The sequence below is a fragment of the Falco cherrug genome, chromosome 7 (assembly GCF_023634085.1).
Source record: "Falco cherrug isolate bFalChe1 chromosome 7, bFalChe1.pri, whole genome shotgun sequence".
Lineage (NCBI taxonomy): Eukaryota > Metazoa > Chordata > Aves > Falconiformes > Falconidae > Falco > Falco cherrug.
Genome location: NC_073703.1, coordinates 69,980,160 through 69,999,802, shown reverse-complemented (window position 1 = coordinate 69,999,802; position 19,643 = coordinate 69,980,160). Strand labels below are relative to the sequence as shown.

Below are 19,643 nucleotides of genomic sequence, written 5' to 3'. Positions count from 1 at the left end.
AACAAATACAATCAAAATGGTTGTATTAATGTTATCAGTGATATGATGCTTACAGAGCTCACGTCAACCTCCACTTTGTTTAGCAAATGTTTGTATTAAGGTACATGTATTTCTTTAAGCCAGACCAAATCAAGACTAGGCACTACACAGAATCTTTTCCTTTTCTGTTGGTCTACATCTAGAGTGCTCTTTACAAGTTTAGAAAAAAAGTTCTGAAGTTCTTGGTAGAATTATGCACATTATCAATTGCATAACTGAAGACAAGCATGATTGTTATGCTAGTACAGTCTAAACTCTCTTAGATGATTTCTAGTTGCACAGTATTTTAATAGAAATATTTTAATAGGAACATTTTCTTAGTAGACATCCCTATCTTTGTGCTTGTTTTTACAAAAGCTTTGCTTTTAGTTAGTTTTGTCTAGGAAAGTAATGAATCCCACATGGAAGTATAATCTGATCTACATAAGTGTCTACTGTACATACTCACGTGCGTCGGAAGGCAGTGCGAATATCTAAGTCTCCAGTTATTGGTGCTTCTGATGTGACAAAAAGTGACAAACAAGAATGGGAGAGTAAGTGAGAATAACGCAAAAATACAGTGCTATTTCTAAAGCTTTTCCTTTGCAGACTTTTTTCCTAAAGTTCTTACATTATAAATTGTGATCAATTACATCTTGCAAAATTGAAGCATCATCTTTAAACATGCAGTCTTCACTACTTAGCTTTCAACATCCAGTGTTTCATGTATAACTTAATTCTTTCTCATGCTTCTTCATAACCTGCAGCATGATGAACAGTCTTCTCTTGTTTGTCAGTTCTCCTGCTGGTAAGCTTTAGTTTCAATACTAGCTTCACACTCTTAAGAAAACCACTGGATAGCAACTAAATATTATTACTACTAATAAATTGTAATATATCCTCTGAATGAAAGGTAAATTCCTGGAAATATGTAGAGATGTACAGAAACTCAATATATCCTCTGAATGAAAGGTAAATTCCTGGAAATATGTAGAGATGTACAGAAACTCCATCAACGATGATGCTCAGAGAGAACGTCACTGTGTTCTAAGCTTTGTTGGTATAAATAGGTATACTGCTACTACTGGGAGAAAAACTGTTCACAGTCATAGCTCCAAAGTCTTGTAAGTCCTACAGCCAACTAGGGAAACTTCAAAAATGAACACTACTAATTGAATAACATGAGTAAGCTTTTGTCTTTGCATATTAGTCTCATTAGTCACTGGGTGCAAGTTAATGTTACAGTCCCTTCAACAGAACTGCTGAAAGAGGAAACAGCCCAAACGTTCAGATAATTCAGGTGATCTGTGCTTACGCTGTTTTACCTAAACCCTTCCACACTAGGGGGAAATGGATGCTAAAATGTACTTCCTTTTAAATTGCTGATAAGATCTGCAGTATAGCAGTTGAGGGTGACACCATGTATTATGTAATATAAGTCATCTAACCTTAAAGCAATTTTATATAACAAGGTGCTTCTGCATGACTTTATCGAGGAAAAAAGGAATTGATAATAGTGTTACGTGTCTAAATTTTTCCATTTCCCCCCTTTTTTCTTTTCAAGTATCCATTTTTAGTACTAATTTTAGTCTGAACTTTTGCCAAAGTAAGAAAGGACCTCTCTTTGATTCTAGTGAAATTTTATGTCATGAAAGAACGGATCTGAACTCTGAATAAAGCCAGAGAAAAGTTGATTTGCATCTTTCTGTGTGCTTTCTTTAAGAGCATCACAGTTCTGACTTCAGTGATGTTCAAGTCTTCTAATGCTCTGTACCTCTGCCAACCCAGGCCAATCCTCATCTGTGGGCCTCTGTAAGTGTACCTGTAGCTCTCCAGGTCTACACTTCAGATCTATGCTTGTCTGGTAGCCACTTATACCAGAAAGAATTGTTGGTAGACATACAGGAAGAAAAAAATAACAAGTTGGCAGGAATTCATCTTACCATTGACTGTCAGGTTGAAATTAGAACTATCAAACTTGTCCTTGGTAGACACCTCACATCTGTACCCTCCTGCAAAAGTCATATTTGCCTCGATGATTTCCAATTCAAAGGTGTACACCTAGAACAGACACCAGCGACACAATTTCTAAGTTAGGGAATGAACAGTGAAATGGAGAGAGAGAATACAGCATAGTAAGGCATGGAAAGGCATAGGCAGGGGATGAAATGTGCCTCTGTGTCCTTTTAGAATTAAGAACCTCCTGAGCGTGTAACTCATTGCTGTCACAAAAATTGCATGGAGCCACCCGATTCAGTAGGGACAGCTAAAGAGTATTATCAGAACAGGTCTTCCAGAGGATACGACGTTATATTAGCAAACTCTGCTGGTGTACTGGTGTGTGCAGTCATCATATACAGTAATTGTATGTACACTGGAAACCAGGGCAGAGCTTTCATTAAACAAATACAGCCTCTACCCAGAATGTATACGATACATTTAAAAATTGAGCAAAAGGAGTGGCTAATGTGAGCAAGTCTGTTCTGTTCCATCCAGGAGAGGGTAGTAGTGTTTCACATACCACACAGGCTTGAGAAGTCATGGTACAGACTATCTTGTATTCCTGATTTATGTTATTTTCAAATGTATTTGTGGTACAGTTGGATCTTACTCAGGTATTTAAAGTAGTGTAGACAATGCAAGACAAGAATAAATTCCAACACTAGTAGCTGAATGCTTGATGTACTAAACCCAGGATAGACCATACTCAAAGATTTGTCTGATCTATTGTTTTCTCTTAAACATAACAGGTATCTATTACTTGAGAGGAAGATGGAGGGAATTCTGCAGTAGATGCAAAAACTACTCCCCTAGTCCTACAGGAATGAGAAAATCTCATTTCATTGTAGATAATGTGTACAAGAGTCTCTATGTAGTGCTTGTCTCTTGCCTGCATGGTCAAAACAAGACCTCTATGCATAAGTATAGCATTGTGTGTAGCTTTGGGTACCTTAATATCGAAATATTCCTGTCTTTTCCTCAGATTAAAGATTAGTATCCAGAAGATGGAGAACCTTACTCTGCCTATTGTACCTTGTTATTTCGATCATAATTGTCATGTAGCTGGAGGTGTTGCCCCACTTTGCTTCCCAGGTCCATCCACTTTCCTTTGAACCACTTCACTGATGGTTTCTTCAGCAGGCTCTCACCTGCCACTTTGGCAGTGAATGTGATGTTTCCACCTTGTAAGGGAAGTAGGTTAAAATAAGATTATGAAGTGTTTAATTTATCTGTTATATCACTGCTGTCATCCTGTACACTGAGAGCTAAATAGTCTAAGCAACAGGTGCAGTTTACAAACATCACTTGACTCACACTTTGTACTCACCAACAGTAACTTCTCCATCCTGGGGTCGTGTCACAAAGAGCCCAATAGGGTCTAGAGGCTCTTCTGGGTGAGTCCCAGCAGGTGCAACTGAAATAAACATCAGAATTACTGCTTAGAACTTTCTGCATCAGCTTCTGTTACAGCCTGTGTAGTGAATTTGTTAAGTCATTTCAAAATATCTCAATGTGTTTCTTCAGTCTCTGAGATTCCTTCTTCTTTATTGTCTATCATTATCACTAGTGGTCTGCTTTCAGCTCCCGTCCCTACCTCACTGACTCTAAGGAGTCCATGTTCCCGTTCTTCCCTTCTGTTAATGAACCAGACTTGGTTAAGAGTGTTAATTCTCTATTACCTTCTGTGTTTTGGCTGCTTTCTACTGGTGGAGCAGGTGGCTCTGGGGCAGCTGGGGCTGGAGCAGCTTCAGCAGGAGTGACTGTCTCACTCTTTTCTGGAAATGAATGTAAGCCAAGGTTAGAGAAAGTCATGTTTTACTTCCTTTCCGAAGAAATTTTTTAAAAGAACAGCTTTTAACATATGTTAGGACATGCAGAGGGATTAGCTGTCATTTTCTAGCACTTTGAGGATGTGCTGGAAGCAGAAGGGGCCTACTGAAGCTGGATTTTTAAATTGTATAGTCTTGATGTGTAAAAAGTTGTCAGCTGATGAATAACACTGTTGTTTGATGTTAACATCAGTGGTCTAAATAGGAAAGGTAATAAAAAATGACACAGCTATTATTTTTGTAAACAATTTGCTTATTCATGAGATTTTGTTTAACTGCTGTTGGAATGTAATGTTCCAAATGCTACTGCTGTGTGCAGCTTGAGTAAAGCTCTAGACACTGCCAGTAATTGATATGGAGAAAGTATTTAAAAAATCCGTCTATCGTTTCTTCCCCTGGCTCATGGTATTTTATGGCCTCTCAGTTAAACAATGACCTCACAGACAAATTCAGGCAAATGCATTTGGCACAATAGAGAAGATAGAAATGTACGAAAAGGGAGTAGGAGTGAGCAACTGGGACAGATGGAGGGAGGTAGAATTTCTTGAAACAGATCAGTTGCAGCAAGATTTGTTGGGGTTTTTTTTCCATAGGTGGTAGAGCCACTTCCAAAGGGTCTCGCCTACCTCTCACACAAGTCCTGCATGCAGTTTCCTGGCTCTTTGCACGGTTTTTAACACCAGGGATTTCTGGCCCTGTTGTGCTTTGTGATGAATAATTTGAGTGGCTCCTCTGCCACAAAGGGAGGGGGCTCTGTCTGGGCATGTTAGGGGCCATTTTCCTTTCCTTTGATAATGAAGAGCCAGAAATATTATTGTTTGTTAAAATAATAATGGGTAATCCAGTTACTCTTTAACAATCTCATCTTAGTAAGGTCTGAAAAGCAAGACAGTGTCTGCAAACATATGAACATGAGCCAACCCCGCTCTCAGAAAATTTATACTTTTTTCCCTAAACTGTATTTGTGTCTTGAAAGAAAACAGTGTGATTTAAAATTGATATTATTTTAATACTTAAGTATCAAATTCTACCACTTTTATTGTTAGAAGGTATCCCGTTGGATCTTGTCCAAATAAATTTCAACTTAATTTTTACTGGAAAGAACTAAACATTATTCTACCTAATGCAGTGTAGATGCTCTCACAACTTGGTTGTGTAGCTGTTTAGAAGAGGCTTATTATGAGGCTATATATATATATATATATATATATAAGGCCAATATATAATGTATAAGGAAAATTATCTCTCCTTTGCCATCATGATATCTCCATCCCTGATGTGAGCTTGTCAGAGGTGTCTTGCTTTTAGGTGATGATTACACCTCCAAATTCAGTAACTCTGTTATTTGTAGACTGTCTGCCTGTAGCAGGGTCTACCTGGAACTAACCTGAAAGAAAATGAGGAAGATATAACTAGTATAATATGTACCTGTTTACTTTCAGGATGAGATAGTCAGCAGGATTATACTTTCATATGCTCTGACAGCTGTTAAATTGTAGGATTTTCCTTTCCTCATAACCTGTCACACACTGTCTTTTTATCTGGAACAGGATGTCTTGTCCCCTGTTAAATATTCACCAGTATCTTTTCAGCTGACCAGAAGATCTCACTACCAGCATGTTGCTAGAATAAACAAGTGGTAGCAAAGGAGAGGAGGCAAGATAAACAATTGGGGTTTAAGGCTTTTCACCAAAATAAATAGGGAAAATTAAAGTACCAGAAGAGGTAAGTGGGGACCATTTTGGAGGGGGGAAAAAAGGGATCAGGAAGGTCAACATGTTCCAAAAAATGAGTGATTTCATCTATCCTCAGCATCTTCAGGCATTTTTCATGAGAAAAATCCAGACAATTGGGGTCTTTATAGATTTTTCCCAGGAAAGGCCTGGGGAAGTTTTTCAATTTCCCATGTAACTGATCTTTTAATGCATACGGAGGCAGTATAGGTGATATGCAAATAACACAAGGTAACAATACAAAGGTTACTTTTTGTATTTAAGTCCCTCTTGAAACCTGCATTTTTATTGGCAGGTGATTTTGAGACAATTTCAAGGAACCTATGAGTTCCTAAAAACATTACAGCATGTTTTTTGCAAATTGTAACAATTTTGTATTTAAATAAAATAATCTAAAAGAATTAAAATACCAGGCCTAAGATGCAGGCCCCTTGGTTTAGGTCAGGTTAGGTAAAACTGGCTTTGCTTTGCTCTTCAATAGTTAAGCTGAAGAGCTTGACAGAGAATTCTGAAGTCATGCATTGGGATTTCCTCTGTGATCTCTGCTGTGTGGATTTCTGACATCTGGAAATTGGTGCCTTAGCCACAGGAAATGTATTCCTCAGCTTAATATTAATGAGCAGCTTCAAATAATTGGGCAAAATGGATGTATTGCTGGTAGGGAGGTTTTACAGGGCTAAAGGTAGGCTGATTTCCATGGGCCTTTCATGAAGGTTGTATGTTGGGCTGCAAATACTGATAAACTGCCAATTGCTTAGGGAACGCTGTACCTGGTTCCTTGACCTTGAGTTCAAATTTGACCTTGGAACTTCCAGCTATTACAGCATATATCACATCATCTTCTTTTCCTACGTTATTGATCGTCAGTGAATGCTTGTTTCCTTCTGCCTTGATGACATATTTCTCACTTTCAGTAATTTCTGTGCCAGCTCGCTGCCACTTCACCTTGATGCCAGCTTTTTCTGTTTCTGCTTCAAACACAGCTGTGCTTCCGGCTGTCACCTCTGTTGTCTTCGGCTTCTTGGTAAATGCAGAAACTAAAAAAAGAGAGAGGGCTCGCTAAAATCTGTTTTGCAATTGCGGCATATCTGGTGTAGTCAGCTGTTGTGGCTGCAACAGCTGTCTCCTTTCTGTCCCATCTGCCCATGCAAGATATAAATTACAACACTTTCCACCGAGAAGTTGTGGAATTGTCTTTTGAGTTTACAAAGTTTATCTCTGACTGAGGTGTCATATCTTCTCCATATTGTCGTGAAATAAAATGGAATGGTTAGCAAACTCATCTCACTGTCCATCTTCGTCTTTCTTTCCCCCCGTAATGAGCTCTGATTTTTCATAAGTGAATGTTTTGATTTATGACAAGATGGCACGATATGTATGCTTACATATCAAGCTCTCTACAATAATTTGCCATGCAGTTTTATTTAGAAATATTAATTCTGTCATAACAGTTGCTTAATACAGTTGTTAAATAGGATCAGGATCTGATCCTTCAACAAAAGTGCAGTTTGTGCAGTAACCTGCATCCTAATATACCACAATGAATGGGTGGTTCATCTTTAGACCTTCTGTTTTGACTGATCAGGGCTTTAGTGGAAAGAGATGCATTCTCCTATGATGGCCCTTGTAATTTTATCCCAGCTAAAATAAGAGTTGTTGTTTGCATTCAAATATTTATTCAGCATTAAAAGTTAAAATACTTGCCTACGTAGCAGTCTACAGCAAATAGTTTTATAATTAATTACAAAGTGGATCAAAATATTTCCTCTGTGTGCCAAGGAGCACTTATGATGCTTATAAAGAGAATTAATGAAATTAATAATATATGGGGTGAACAGGCATAAATCAAATTATGTTTTGGTTCATATGTAATCAAAGTAGCACAACAAACAGGAATTTGGAAAGCAAGCAATTTATCATGATTTCAGTCCATAAGTATCCTAAACTTTCTCAAGATTAGAATTTAATAAGGTAACTTATTTTAGTAATTTCTTTGTCCTGATTTATTTATTTAGATTTATTCAACTTTATTTTGAAATAAGTTTTTCATTTTATGCTCATGTTTTGGTCTTAATGAAATCTGTTATCTTTTTGCTAATTGCAATAAGCTATGTTAATGTATAAAAATACCAGTAATTAACATTGATTCATACACTGAATGTCTTTTGTGCATCATTATGTCATCTTTTTACTGACTTAGCCCTGCATAACCAAGCTTTTATAAAATATTAGTAATTCCATCACATTTAATTGCATCTGTCACCTCTGTGGCAAATTGTCTATGGCTTTCCTACTGGGCAGCAACAAGAACTCCTCCAAATACCACAACAGTGGTTATAATTAGCTTTAGACTCTTGATTCTGCTTTATAAAAATGAAAGGAATATGGCATGGAAATATTTTAAAATAAACAGTTTATGTTCATGTTCAAACAGGTGCTTTAGCTAATATAAATGTTATATGACTAATAATACCATCTGTTCATTGCACAAAATCTCTATTTCTGTAGCATGTCCTCAGACTGAATAAATTAATTGACCTCAGTGGAGTTACATCTGCAAAGATTTCATCTGATGGCTTTTGGACTTTAGTCATCTCACAGTTCATGTTTCTTGCATTGTTTTGCAAAGGATTCAAAGCTGCTTAAACAAATTAAATTATCAATTACAAATACCTTGAGAATTTATTACCTGTTGTATTTTGCCTGCTTCTGTTATATGAAAAACCTGAAGTACATTTTTCTCTTTCTTTTTTCTTTTTTCCCCACATTTTATGTGTTTGATGAAAAAAACTGTTTTGGTTTGCACTGAGCCTATAGCAGCCTGGAATAAGCTCCTGTTGTACTCTTCTGCTTGCTTTTCTTCCATGTTAAGATGTAAGTGCGTTAAGTTTCTTCTGGGAGTGGATGTCCCTGTGTGCTTTCATTTGATTTTTTTCTAACCTCAGTCCTGTAAGTGGGGTAATTGTTTTTAAACAGAATATAGTGCTGTGTAGAATATAGGGTGCTCTACTACAGCGTTAATACTCAAATACCTGTTATCAGTTGCACTTCTTTTGATACAGTATTGCACTTCAGTAAATAACGCAGCAGGGTATGATTTGTTGCAGTGTATTGTGAATAATTGCAGAAGAGTTACTGTAGGCAGCAGGTTTGATGGACAGAATTCAAAAGACATAAAGGTGGCCAGGCTACTGCACGGTGGGGAGCTAGGCCAGTTCTGGAACCCACTCCTGAAATACCTACTAGCTGGCTTCTTTCCCTGTGATGCCAGAGATATAGCAGCAAAAAGGCATGTTTTTTTGTTTCTGAGTGCTATCATCATCACTCTCCTATTTAAGCACAAAAAAATCTATAAATATATTAATTACTTAACAGCAATGTGATCTGTAAAGGTTCCAGCCTACAAATGGCAGGGTTTCAAGACATACGTACTTGGAAGTAACTCCGATCTGCTGCACACCCTGCAAAGTGATTAGGTTTCTTACATTTACTTTAGATGACTCAACAAAAACAGATTGTTAGCCAGAACTACATGCACAGTGAGTAATCTACATGACCACATATTTCTGGCTTTTGGGAAATCTAGATACGTATGTAGAAGTTTACAAGTAAGTCTCCTTGTCTTTTTTTTTCCCCCTACTCTCTCTCTCTCTCTCTCTCTCCCCCTTTCCTGCCAAAAGATTCATTTCAGACCCAACTGAAAAGGATTGTGAGTACTTTCACTAAAGCATAATATTGGAAAAGCCAAAAATCTCCCATTAGAATAAAGGCCTGCAAGAACAGTTGTTGAGGACCTACTTTTTCACAGGTAAAGGAGACTCTTATGGGTCATTTTCCTGCACTTGAGAAGCAGAGTCAGTGGGCGACAGTGTCCAAAGTAGTGTCTCTGTATCAGTCTGTATTCCCTTCCATCTTTCTTGGCTCATGTTTGCAAAAGAAAAGTAGTGAAGTATGGCTGGAGATTTTACAGGATATTACTTTGTTGCAGAAGAGATTGCTCAACAAGCATGTGAAGAGAATGCCATCATTTTTCCTTCTGGAGGAGAAATGGGCTGCTTAAACATAATTGAGTAATCAGCTATTCCTGGTCTCCCTCTCTGTGGCTGCTACTTCAAGTACCACTTAAATCCAAATTCACCAGCAGATGTTTTTTTCATGTGTGGTTATACCAATCTAATCTAGCTATTTCCTCATTAGGAATGTTCCTAAACGCCACCAATCAAAACTTCTTGTCGGTCCTGAGAATCAGGCTTTTGCTTGCTTTCATCAGAAACACATTCCCAAGTTGGCAATCTCTCTCACTTTCAAACTTGGCTTCCACCCAGATACGCCCCTCTGAGTTCCATATATCCATCCCATACTCAAAACACGCTTGGATACGACCACCACCATCAGGCTGTGGAAAACACGATGACTGTGCCACCTCTCATGTGATGCTGTGGAATGTCTTGCAGCTCTTGTGCCTGTCAGACACTGACAGATAGATCTCAGGCACTATCGCATGTTTATCCAGACTCCAGTTGAACATGCACTTAGGAGCCATCGGGCTGGGGCACCTGATGACCAAGTAGCCCATGTCCTCTGCCACTCACTTTGTTAACTCTCTGCTTCCCAACAGATTCTAACCCACCCTGCACAAAGCGAGAGAAAGGTGACGTTGGTACTAATGTGCTATAGTGATTCTGGAGAGAGGGCAGAGATGCACATGAGTTACCAGTGCTGATGATGACAGGAGTTACTGAAGGGAAGGAGGGCGATAGGTGCTCTGTGTGTGTTTTGTGGGGTTGGAATTGGAATTGCTTTTGTTAACACGGGGAGGTAAGAGAGACATGGAGCTAATGAAAGAAAACGAGGCTAGAGCCACTGTGTACTAACCCATTTCTCAGCACTTCTCATATCCCAGACCTTCCTAATCACTTCTAGCTTCCATAATGCAAAGAACTTCATAAAACATCCGAGTAATGTAAACCAGCAAATTTCTAGCCCTGGCAGAAGAGGAAGCAGGCTGCACATGGTCTGCAATAAGTCTTGTGAAAAAACTTCTTGGTGGCTAATTACTGCTGCTACCTGAAGCTGCAGGCAGCACCCATCCTTTAAGTCTTATAACACCTGGAGATGTACACATCAGCCGTACAGTTGTGCATGCTACATGACTTAACAGCTTCAATAGTAATAAAAAGCTCTATTTGGAGGTCCATGATCAGATTGCCTTTTGATCATAATTTATTAATAACTTTTTCAATCAGGAGGCTAAATAAATATAAAATGTATTTGCTTTTAGCCAAACTAAACTAGAATGAAATAATTTAAGTTCCAAAAATTATTTCCTTCACTGTTCACCTAAATAAAGTAATAAAACTGGTGTTCTGCCTTCTTACTGCTGCCATTTATTAAATCTTCATACTAGCACCTTCTTGCTTTCTCCCTCACTTGCTGACCTGCTTTGAAGCAATGTCCTTCTCACATCCACTGTCAAGCTAGTTTGCTATTCTGCTTCAAAGCTTTTTCACACTCTCCTGTACAAAAACCTAGAAAATGGCTAAACTAATACCCAGGTCACTATCTATTGTACTAATCATCATGATTTCCTTTTTTTCTTTTGTTGAACAATGTATGTGTTTACTGGGCTTTCATTTTGTAAGTGTTTTGAGGCAGAGACTGTTTTTCTCTTGTCTCTGTACAGCATCAAATTGTTAGTAAGCAGCTACCAAGTACTATTGTATCCCTAATTAAAAAAAAAAAGTTAGTATTAGAAGCTAAAAGAGACATTCCAATTTGATTATTGCCAGAAAAAATGGAGGTGAGATGTATGTTAAAATAATGTTTAAATAACTGGAATAATTTCAATTCCTAATCGTATTCTTTAAATAATTTGGCTTGCTAAGAATCACAAGCATTAGGTGGAAAACTTTTCCTCAAATCACTGAATTTTGAAGTATGTTTGATGTGAAATGAGAGTGAGGAAGAAGTGTGGATTCCACAAAAGTGATTTTAACTAGATAGAGTGACAGAGGAGAGCCATTCTCCTGATTTTCATTTCATCATGCTCTTCAGAGTGGTGCCTCTGACTTCAGCTCTTCATCGTTCATTATTTGTGATATGTACACGGAGGAGAGGGCGATAAGTACTTGAGAAGAATGTGTGTTAGATAAGGCTTTCAAATTATATTTCTGCTTTTCTGAAATAAAAACTGTTAAAGATATAAATGTTTCAGGAGAATCAAATGTATCTGGTTGAATGCACATGCAACAAACTCCAGCAGAAATCTGTGATGAGCATAATGAGAAAAAAAAAAAGTCACAGTTTTTTTGCCCACAAAGCTGAGTTATCTTACTGCATATTCTGTGTATTTGGTATTAAAATACATATCTGGCCAATGTATTTAATTAATATTGCAAAAGTAATATTAACTTTTGGAATTCCTTAATTTGTTAAGACTTCATGTTGAAAATTTATCTTTGCTTTAGTAGTTACACTTGGCATCTACTTTTCTGTTTATACCATTTGCTCTTCCATGGAGTTAAAAGCCAAACTGTGGATAAGCAACTTCAGTCACAGAGCTTCTAAATTCCTTGCTGAGGAACTATATAAAGATGCTCTGCATTCCTCGGTCAGGACCTAAGTGGCTTCTTGCAATTACAAGCTTAATCATTCCGTGATCCAAAAGCTATTGAACTACTCAATCTTATCATTCCCTTGCCTACTTCAGCAGCTGAGATTGTAAATTCCTGTAACATGAGCAACAGGCGAGAAATAGTTTCACTGAGCAGAGTCACCTCTCTCTCTATGCATTCATCATACTTTCTGTGAAATGGGGATAATAATGTTCAGATTATTCTGAATTCTTTGAATCTTAACTTACAAAAGAGGAAGATATATCTATATGATTTATTATTATTTATTTTTGCATTACTGTAGTTTAATGCAAAAGTTCATTATCATGGAGCAGTACTTTACAGTGCTAGGTGCTTGCAAATGTAAACCGATGAGCTTATATTCAGACTAAAATTCTACAGTTTACTCTTCATTATGCAACATTGATTATTAATATTAACACCAAAAGCCTCTGTGGACTTACAGGCCAGGTTATTTATAAACCCTTGGTGAAATTTCCTAACCTGAACTGCAAAATTTAAACTCAATCTATAAAATAAGTGAGTAAAAATTGACTGATTTTCAGAGAAAGTAGTATCAGACTTCTTTTCCAGATATAATAATGCACATGTTTCCCATTGAGTCCCATTTATCTGCTAAATTTGGTGTTTAGAAGGTCAGCTGTTTCCTCAAAATGTCACAAAATATTGTTAGGGAAATGCTTGGGGTTTTTTTAACCTTTCTGAATTTTTACATCAAAAAATGTGATCCAATCATTCCAAAAAGTGAGCCTTCGAACAAGTATTAACTATGAAACATTTAAATCAAAGGAGAACAACATAAAGATTCTGCAACAGAAGCCTGCAAAAAGTGATGCTTTTCAATGTTTGATTGTTCTGACACTAAATTACTACAGATGTTCTAAATCCTGTTGCTCTTGGGGAGTGAATAGATTTTCTGGAAAGCTAAGACGGTTCTCTTGGTATCTTTTAAATAAATAAGGCTGTGCCTTATCCTGAAGTATTTTAGTTGGACAACTTAGAGTGCAAGAGTGTTGCTTGGGAAATCTACTTCACTGTTTTAGTTTTTGTGGTTTGTTGTGGTGGTTGGTTTTTTTTTGGTGTCTGTTCTTTTTTTTTTAAAAAAAACATGTTAAAAGGTTTGTTAAAACAGCAGATATAAGCAGAAGATCTCTGATGATTCTCTGGCATGAAGCATATTCCTTTACCTATTATACACCATATGCCCAAATTTCAGTAATATAGGCTAAAGATCTCTAAATAATAAAGGGTTCTTGAGTGTTTTAATGGTAATGTTTGTGAAAGGCAGGAATCATGATTTGTCCAAGTATGAATAGCTAGATAATTATTCAGCCCTCCTGAGATTGTGCTGAACATTATCTCATCTTGAAATGGCTTGAACTATATAAACAACATGAAACAGAAACCCAAATATATTAACGTCTCTCTGGGGAGAATGAGAAGATCCCCTCTAGAAGTTACGGGGCATGTGACTGCGCTGTCTCCGTCAGAGTGGGTAATAAGAGCTTTTCCTCCCCCTGCTGTGATAATCACAGTGTTTGGGCTGGTTTGTCTGCAAGGATTGTGTAAGACTAGTCATGCTGGACACCTGTTACGTTACTCTGGAGAAAGAAGCCGGAATAGAATTTCTCTTCACTGTTACCTAGCAAAGGTGGGCGTCTTCACAAACAGAGTTGCCTGTCATCCACAGAGACTGAAAATGTTAATGTAAAGGCAGTTAAACCATTAGAAATCAAAAGGCACAATGCCTAGGTGATCACGCTGTCAAATTTCACCTACTCTGTCATATTTCTTTTTGCTAGCATTGTCAATCAGAAGAGTTAGACATTTCAGTAAATCTAAAAAATTGAGTGACTTTAAATATAGAATATGATTATGAATGTCTTATTTTTGGGGTGATTGATGGACGTTTACAGCTTATATTTTCAAAGTTTCACTACAATCAGAAGGTCTGGTATATACATCTTTTTGATATACCATTCTACTATCTGATTGCAGAAATTGCGGCTTTAAGAACATGAAATGATGTTATAGTTGTGATAAAACTGAAGGATTGGTGATACCACTGTTGCTTCAGAGTTATATAGAAGGAACATAAAGAATCTTTCTGGGAGTTAATCATGCTTTAGTGCTTTGCAGTTCTTAATGGGAGATACGGGCTGCATTAGTAGTCTGCCTCTGGTGGTGGTTAATTCCAAATATTTTGGCCAAATTGACAGTTTTTAACAAGTTCTTGTTCTTTTCTTCTGGTGACCACAGGAGACTTTTCCATCAACCAGCCTAACAGGAGACCAATGTCTGTTCAGTTCTTTGCAAAGCACAAAGGCCTACATTAATAAGTATCAACAGCAGGATACTGCACGTTATTAAAAAAGCCTGCACCTTGTACGGTACAGCCAGGTAGTAGTGATTCTGGGTATCAGATTCTGGAATCAGTGAACTGAGAACTCTAAAAGTGAAGAATCCTGGATTTAGTACCCTTTTCTCCAGCCCTGGGTATTGGTTATGTGCACACTTTTTAAACAATCGTAACTTTAGCTTTTGACAACTTTTCTCCCAAACTTAACTGCAGACACAAAGTGCTCCTGAGACATCTTTCTCTACCCACACACAGGTGTCCTGAAGCTAAACTCACCCTGCCTCTGCTTCCCGGGCTCTCTTCTTTCTCAGACAAACAGATTCACTGAACCTTACACCCCACCCTAGGCCTCCTCTTCTTTTCTGTGGGCAGCCTCTGAGTCATTCCTTATTTCTCAGTTTTAAATTAGAACTTTCCTCAGTTTGAAATCTTTGATGTTTTTCTAGTGGGGCAGGACTTGCACTGGGCCCTGTGGCCCTGGCTTTCTGAAAATGGCAAGTTATCTTCTGGCTAGAGGGGAAATGATGGAGAAGCCTAAGTGAAAAGAAATACACATAGGTTCTTTATAGTACAGTGTCTTCTTTTTTCCTAGACCTCTACTGTCACTGGCTGGAAGAACTAGAAAGAATAAGCTCTGAACCAGGTGCCATTTGATTAATTTTCGGAGATCTCATAACAACAAATACCATCAAATATTGCTGATAACACTTCCTCAAAATTATCAGAGAAAAAAGCCAGAACAAAAGCAGGCGAAGTTTATACTGCCTAACTGCCCAAGAGACAGACTACAAGCTTTTTTCAGAGTCCTAAAGGTGACTGGGAAAGAAAACAAGAAATTAAAAGAATCTGAGAATGAAATGCATTTCACCTCTATTCTTTCATCATCCAAAGTCTCTTCAGAAAATTCTGTGGCTGAGGGTTGCCAAATTACTTACTGATTTCTCTGCAAGATGCAAGATCACTCAACATCTCTTATAACTTCATAAAATACAATTTTTTCCCTTTTTTTTTTTTTTTTTCACTGAGGCATCTCATTTCTCCAGCATACAAAAGCTACTCGCATTTTTCTCTTTCAAGCTGTTCTTAAATTTTGTCTGTCAGTTATCATCCTTACCTGTTTTCTTTACAGGCTCTGGCATTTTCACTTTGTTTCTGATGAAGCTCCCAGTTGTGTCTAGAAAGCCGGGTGCAAATTAAAAAGGAATGAGACTCCAGGGCTTTTGAGACCCCCTAAAGAAACACTCGGTGGAAGCCCCTATCCTGCTCCTCCCCCTTGATCCCCCACTGTTGTCAACTACGGCACCTTATCAACAGCAGGGCACACTTGACAGGCTACATCAGCTGGGATAAATATAGCCAAGTTCCAGGAGCCAGAGAGCTCAAACCACCCAAGACTGGCTACCGCTGATCTGTTGGTACAAACTAGAGCACCATCTGATGTTGCACATGCATACGGTACATTTTCCAGATTCACAGATGTGTTGCATTAAGAATTCCTACACTGCTATGTTTATAGCACATTCAGCAAACTAGACCTAGTAGTCACATCTCCCGTATGCTGGTTCTGTACTCTATGCATCTGCTTGCGTTCTTGCTACCTATTTCAGTCTTTGTTATTATTTTAATTAGGTCAAAACTGAACAGCCCTGCAGAGGTCTTTTTTCTTGTTTCTTTTTTTTTACTTTTCTACCAAAGGCTGTGTTTGTAGAACTAAATGTGAACCGTCAAGAAAGAACTTTCTTTTTCAGAGACATTTACACATTACTGACATTTGCAGTCACAACCAGAAAGCATGACACTAATTGAATAGTTTCACTCCTCCCTCCCCATCCACCCACTTGGTCTGCAGCATATATTTCTTGAAAACTAGCAAGTCTTTTTTTTTTTTTTTTCCTTTTAAGTACCATTTAAAAAATAGTTCCAAGGACCTATTTGATACCTCTAGAAGTTTAAATTTTGTTTAATTATATAGAAAAGATCTGGGGGAAATCTCAGTAGAAAATTATTCTGGTATTACAATTTCATGCTCCAGTCACTGCTTCTTATTTATTCATACATTTAGCATATGTCAAAATAGTAACTGTGAACAATCATCCTTTTATTGACTGGGTGGTATATCCAATTCCTGTTACTTCTGCCTGTCGCATTTTGAGTTTTGAGCTTTATCAGAGAAAGTCTGTAGGCCAAGCATTTAACACATTTCAGCTACCACTGGTATTGAAAAAAAAGAATAATAAAAAAAAATAGTTTTCAGTTTTTCCAGTTTTACTAGCCTGTAAAAACCTCAGTCTGAAGGATTTCTGCCTTTGGCAGGGAGCTCAGAACAGACAAGTGTGCACAGCCCATCAGTTCCTGTGCTTTGTGTCTGCCTTTCACATCTGACTCTGGGTAGACTGATAGGACAGATGTGAGCCTGCAAGAATGACTGCTGCTACCTCTCCTGATCTGGGGCCAAACACTTCCTTCCCTTCTCCTGAAGGAATTTTTTACATATGAGTGAGGAAGATGGGCAGTATGTGACCTACGTACATTTTCCATTGCCTGTCTTCCAAGGGGGACACAAGTTAGTGTGATATGTTTTGGACCTATGATCCTGCCCTGGAGGCAGGAAATCTCAGCTGTTTGCTTTGGCTGGAACCCTTTCGAAGGGCTTGGGGTCCCACGGTATGAAAAATCTATCACTCAACTAGTGAAGATCATTATTCCTTTTTTAAATATTTCTCCCTGTTAGAGAGCTACTATTAACTCCCTCTTTTCTCCAGAGCTGGCCTCTGACACAGCATTGGAACTGCATTCAGATCCCTTCCAGGAAGACTTGTCTCCCTGCCACCTTAGACCACCGAGGCCACAGGAGGCAAAGCTACCAGAGGAAGAAAGAAATCTGTGCTCTTTATCCAGAGGTGGACTGTGATTAGAGCCACGCAACTTCTCAACTTAGTTGCCTCTCTAGTATTTGCCCTTGAAATAAGAAGAATTAAGAAATAAAAAAAAAAAAAAAAGAAAGAAAATTAGCTGACTAGAAGTCACTTCTACGGTATTTAAAACACGAACTTCTTGTACTTGCCATCAGAATATACTAATCTTGCTCAGGAATCATTTTGCCCAGAGAATTTAGTTTTGCTACTTTATCTTTTCTCCCTCACCTATAAGAGAATAATTATTTTTACTGAAAGCCTATATGCTAAATGCTGAGGTTCTCGTTTTGATAAAATACATAGTATACTGACATGTTATGTTAGATTTGGATTCAAAAGATTGTTCAGCTCTAAAGTTTTATTTACAGTTAGTGCCATAGGTCTTTATTAACATTAACTCAAATAGTATAAGTGGAAATAAACCTATTTGTATATATATACTTACATACAGGCTTTTTAAAGTGCAGGCATGTAGTATTTATCATCTACTCCAAGCCTGTATTTGTTCTCTGCGAGTGTCCAGAAGGAGAAGCTTCAAAGCAAGAATTGGAGAACCTTGGAATAATTAAATATGGGATAATGCATATCTAGCACAGAACTCACACTGAATGCTAATAGATACTGGCTTAAGTTCATCTTAAACATTTCTTTTAAGTTCTTGGAACTCTCAGTTTTATTGATTCACCTAAATACTCATTTCATTCTGAAATGACAATAACTCCTTGGACTCAATACTTTCCAATAGTGGTGATTCCACTGTTGAAATAACACACTGTAAAAAATAGGAATTCTATTATTGATTTTGAAATTTCCATTCATATAATTTGAATGTCCTCTTGTTCTGGGAGAACGGAAATTGCCATTCAGTGTCTGAATGTTGGTTGTTCTCTATAGTTTTGTGACAACACCTCCAGTTTTTTAGGACAAAAAGTAGAGCTGTGTAAGTCTACTTTAAAACACTTTTAAACCTGATGTTACATACAGAACCATTTTCCTTTATTTGATGCTTTCTTATTGTCAGGTATTTGTCTGAAAATTGTCAGGCATATGTCTGACAGTGACATGTCTGTAAGAGGTCACTTCCATCCCTCTGATGGTGATGGAGGGGTTCTGCTTCCTCCAGGGCAAATAGGGAGTTCATCCTGCCATTGCATGGCTTGCAGAATAATTACATTCATATGTTTCTCTGGAAATTTATGGGATGCTCTAAACAGTGTTGCCATTCAAAGGAGATACAGTCATTCATTTGATTGAATTCTAAGGGTATGTTTTTTGAGGGTAGTATCCTATTAACTGTCTATGAGCCACTATATCTTAGGGCATTTGAAACAAATTTGTGCTACTCTAAAAAATCTGATATGCTCGGATAATAGGTGGCTGAAAGTATTTAATAAGATGATGAAGCATTCACACTGTGTATTAGAAAGGAAAGCTAGACAATACACTGCATTTCTTTAGCAACGTTGGGAGTACAGCATGCAGGAGTTCATCCCAATGATGCTTGCTGGGATCATGTAAATAAGATTATTCCATTTTGCGCTCTCTCATGCTTGTTTATCACAGACACTTAGAAACTATTTTAGACTTGAAGAGTTATGGACTCTTCTAAGTGCCTGGGAGTCCCTTCCCTGTGCATTTCATGTTTCCCAAACTTTATATGGATTTTTTATCTGTTTAAATAAACATTTTTTATTTAATGTGTTTGTAGTATTTTCCTTTTCATGAATGGATTTTCACCTACGACAACACCTGACATCTTGTTTTCTTTGGATCTTTTTTCTCAGGATTTTATTTTATCTATTCTGTATCTTTCTCATTGTAGATTTGATTATTTTTATAAACATCTAGTGATACGGTTTTAATTCAGCAAGCTAATGGAGGACATGAAGTTACTTTAAGCATGGACTTAATTCTCACTACTTGAGTGATCAAAATCAGGCATTTTTAATTCAAGTCTTGTGGTGAGTCAGTCCCTTAGCTGGTTATTCTCCATAGATACTTTCCAGGATTCAGAATCAGGTTTAACCTGGGAGGGTGTGAATTATTTCTTCCCCACAATGAAACAGAGCCACGAGAACGATTTAATCTGATGCAGGGAAATGATCCTATTCCAGTTGTAACTTTGCAGCTTTTGTGCTTTTAAAATGTTATTT

At 37.6% G+C, this 19,643-nt stretch overlaps 1 protein-coding gene across 1 annotated transcript in view; it reads right to left on the bottom strand.

Moving 5' to 3' along the window:
- Positions 1–15,839, bottom strand: part of MYBPC3 (myosin binding protein C3) — a 64,416-nt gene extending 48,577 nt beyond the window's left edge. Inside the window, exons 1-7 of the mRNA XM_055716971.1 lie at positions 15,690–15,839; positions 6,352–6,618; positions 3,699–3,794; positions 3,347–3,433; positions 3,052–3,200; positions 1,962–2,079; positions 488–536 (exon numbers count right to left, since the gene is read on the bottom strand). Coding sequence (XP_055572946.1) covers positions 488–536; positions 1,962–2,079; positions 3,052–3,200; positions 3,347–3,433; positions 3,699–3,794; positions 6,352–6,618; positions 15,690–15,714 — 791 coding nt within the window. The 5' untranslated portion in view covers positions 15,715–15,839. The remainder of the gene's footprint in view (positions 1–487; positions 537–1,961; positions 2,080–3,051; positions 3,201–3,346; positions 3,434–3,698; positions 3,795–6,351; positions 6,619–15,689) is intronic.
- Between the last annotated feature and the right edge of the window lie 3,804 nt (positions 15,840–19,643).